General features: G+C 38.5%; 1 protein-coding gene across 1 annotated transcript; it reads right to left on the bottom strand.

The window, feature by feature from the left end:
- Window position 1: 1 nt before the first annotated feature.
- Window positions 2–4,079, bottom strand: LOC119504510. The gene is made up of 2 exons (XM_037796675.1): window positions 3,169–4,079; window positions 2–2,768 (listed from the first exon to the last, which is right to left on the bottom strand). Exon 2 carries the CDS (start codon window positions 2,732–2,734, stop codon window positions 1,388–1,390), a length of 1,347 nt encoding a protein of 448 aa, XP_037652603.1. The 5' UTR covers window positions 2,735–2,768; window positions 3,169–4,079; the 3' UTR covers window positions 2–1,387.
- Window positions 4,080–4,089: the final 10 nt, after the last annotated feature.

Raw genomic sequence — 4,089 nt, 5'->3', positions numbered from 1 at the left:
GACTGGTTTACTGTTTATTCACATAAATAAAATGTCGGTGGCAGACTCCAACTTTAATACATTTATCCAAAACAGATATCTCTATAATTGGAGGGCGGTAAACATGCACAGTTGGCTGATAACAATGCAGGGCGGTGGTTTGTTTTGAATATTTCAGCTATGACAACATTGTGTGGCAAACAAATATTGAAATACTCAGTGACGGAAACACGAGTGACAACATGAATATTTTAAAACATTACAATGATGTTATGAACAAGATAAAAGAATATTAAAGATCTAAAGTCATCATAAACTACCTTAAGTATTCATATTGGGATGTATTGGAATATTATACTGGGTTTATAGTGCCCTAAACAAGTTTTGCTGTTAACCGTTTAATAAAACCTGAACGTGGAGATTCTAGACTTTATAAAGTGTGGTAAATATTGTCCTCATGGTGGAGCTAGACGACAGACAGACCGGGTTTGATTATATGGGAGCCTGAATGTGCTGAAACTTAATGGTAATCTTCCTGTTTGATTATAATCAGATTTTGGAAACGTTTAGGAGGTCCAGAATATCTTCACATCACATTTGTATGAGACCTTTTCTGAAGAGGGTCCCTGTGTCAAAAACTAGTTTTAAAGGAATAGTTTGATATTTTTGGGGAGTTTGCTTATTCTCTTTCTTGTCAAGAGTTAGATGAGAAGATTGAGCATGCAAAATATGAAGCTACCACCGGCAGCCGGTTAATTTAGCTTATCATTAAAATTATAAACAGGAGGAAGCAGCTAGCTTGGGTTATGTCTACATAAACAAAATATACATACCAGCACTTCTAAAGCTTGCTAATTAACATGTTTTATCTTGGGTGTTTGATCTGTACAAAAAAGCAAGGTGTAGGCTATTCTTATGCTAAGCTAAGCTAACTGGCTCCTGGCCATAGCTTCATATTCGACCTTTAAACATAAGAGTGGTATCAATCTTCTTATCTTACCCTTAGCAAAAAATTAGGATATTTCCCAAAATGTGTCAAACTACTCCTTTAAGTCCATCCTTTTTTCAGTTTTGTGCTTACATATGTATACTGTATGTACGTATGTTGCATATTCCATAATTTGTGTTAATCAAATTACCACATTGAGACTATAAATTGTATTCCAGCACAGAAAAATGGAGAGAGAATGGGAGGAAATGGGGGGTTATTGCCCAGCAGCTAATCTGCTGATTTCGATGACCTTTGACCTTTCCTGTGGCACAACCAAGAGGCTAAAAGTTTCACTTGTTTTCCTACACATTTAATCTCCCATCACACCGAGGCCTTTTCTCTACTGCCGTCTTCGAGATAAACTGTACAATTTTTGAATTAACAAACATATTAGCTTTTCTCTTCATAGTAAGCTGCTCAATGGGGATCCAGGTGGGCAGAGGTACCCAGCAGTTCATCTTTAAACTGCTTCAGTGCACTCTTTATTGCAACCTGAACCACGGAGCATGCCGTTTCTAGCAGGAAAAGCTCTCTTTTCTCACACTGTTGCTCTGCATTGTGCTCAGAGTATACCATCATTACAAAAAAACTACCATCAGATGCATCAGCGACATCATCTGTCACAGTGCTCGCTGTTATTTTGTTTCCCAGTGGGCCATTTACTGCAGCAGCGTTGTGGTGAATTGAGAATGAGTCACTGTTGAATGCTGCGTAAAGTCTGATGTCGTCCTTCACTGCTGGATGCTCTGACGCAGCTCCCCATGAGATGACATTAGGGGTGCTTTGTTGCTTGCGTAAATTGTCCACATTTTGAGAATGGCCATGATCCGGACTCACTGTGCTGTTCTGAGCCAGGCAGGAGTCCTCAAGAGACTGTGGGATCATCTGAGTCTCTCCACTACCGATCACCCTCACATCTGGATTTCCCGCCATCACTTCCATGTCATTGCTTCCATGTGAAGATGTTTTAGAGGCTTCACTCTCTTCATTATTGATCTCTAACTTCATAGCCGTAACATCTACACTCACTGTCAGAGGATAGTGGTGTTTACCCTCAGTTTCTGGGTATGTGTTTGGGTTTATGCTCTCATCAGCATGTTCATTAGCCAGGACTATTATCTCCTCTGCTATGTACTCCTCAGTTTCTCCAATACGCTCCTGGAAGAAAGGAGAAGGCTTTTTCAGTTTCTGCCTCCAAAATGATTTTACAAACAGGGAATTAGAAGATTTTGCTTTTGATTGGAGTCGATTGAGGGGTTTAAATGTCTCGCTTTTACTTGCTTCCCTCTTCTCCACAGTTGATTTATATTCTGCATTGCTGAATTGATGTATTTCTGTGGTGTTCAGGTCCACAGAGTCTCTGGTGTGTCTGTTGAGGATCGTAACAGCGTGATATTCACCTTCATCGTGGCTGCCTCCCTCACCAGGTTTCAGGGTGCATGTGAAGCAAGAGAAAACTTGCTTCAGAGCATTCAGGTTTTGAATGAACTGATGTTGGTCCGATCGGTGAGCTTCAGGACTCATGGAGTGCGTCCGACCCTCCGTAGGAGATGCTCTTTCGCGGATCTTCTCTTCACAGCTCTGCACAGAAATTTCAGTCACATTACATGTGCAGTTGGAGCCATTGTGTCTGCACATCTCAAAGCTCCTGTTTCCAGTTTTTGTGCTTGATTTTCCCAGGAAAAGATATTTAGAAGAAGTCAGCTTTCTCCTGAGCATTTTCTGAACCAAACTACGCCCAGTTTGAGCTTCTGTCACTGACATTTAAGATTATCCACGGTCCTCAACTGTTTTCCTGCTGATATAAAAACATTTGTTTAATATTAGTTCCCCCCCCCTAAATATCAAAAGACACAATTTATGTCCATGTTGCAGTTTGCCACACTGATACGCCATCTGTTATTGTTTCATAGCAGACAGTCTGTGCAACACTGAGTCACTCTCCTTTGGTCAAAATGCTGATTAGACCTTTCTGAACACTGCTGTCTGATTCATCCAAGGATACATATTTATGGCAGTACATGCAATATGTTACTATTCAATACAATATGTTTTCAAAAAAAGTTAGTGTCCAGTGTAGCCTGAACACATGGACAATCTTTATTTTTCAAAATATGCTAATTTGACATTGGGACTGTTTCTATCAGTTAACATATTTCAGCTTAAGATAATATATTGAATGTAAAATTGCTCCTTACCTGTTAATTATCTCTGTTGATTCCTCTTATTCCACTCCATAACACTGTATTTGGCACACCTTTGCCTCTGCGCTTCAGACGCTCCAACAGCAACTGGGCACATTGGTTTCCATGGTGACGCAATGACTGACGTGTTACACGATGCAAGAAATTGCCAACAACTCTCACATCAGTAAACAGCCTCTGTAAGAAAATAATATATTTGACCAAACAATATCAGTTATATCTTTGGAAGTGCATTTTAGAAACCACTTCCTGATTAATTTGGGATATAGAAATGCATTTAGCTGGAAAACATGTTCTACAGTCACAATATCTCATTCTACATTTGTTCTGTGTGAAAGAAAAAAGTTCTCAGCATGTGATCGCGTCACACTCACCTTCATTTCTATTGAATGGGAGCATTAGCAGTCATTGCTCGCTGTCCACAAGTGTACAATAACCATCACCACTCAGTATGCACACTATCATATTTACGACTACTTATACTTAAGATTCAAATATTTGTCACATACTCCATATACTTGTGGAGTGTAATGTGGGGGTGGTAGATGATGTGCTAAAAGGCTAATGTGCAATAACAATAATTAAAATATGAGGAAAAAAATCATGAATCAAAAAAGAAACAAATGATAACAATTCAAAGATTTTTTAAAATGTAGATATAAGTAATACAAATATTAAAATGTTATGGTGCTTATGTTAAGTATAGGGAAAATGTAAAAAAAAAAAAACATTGTAGGCAGACTATAATAAAAAAAAACTTTAATACGCTCAGACAGGCTCTCTGGACAGAATTAATAATCCTTATGGTCTGAGGGAATAATTAAACTAATACTGATTGCAGAGAAAGGCGTGAGGAAGTCATTCATTAAGTACGTTCAAAACAATAACTTGCATCTAAAAAAAAAAAAAAAAACG

The sequence above is a fragment of the Sebastes umbrosus genome, chromosome 16 (assembly GCF_015220745.1).
Source record: "Sebastes umbrosus isolate fSebUmb1 chromosome 16, fSebUmb1.pri, whole genome shotgun sequence".
Lineage (NCBI taxonomy): Eukaryota > Metazoa > Chordata > Actinopteri > Perciformes > Sebastidae > Sebastes > Sebastes umbrosus.
This window is presented reverse-complemented; position numbering and strand designations above follow the sequence as displayed.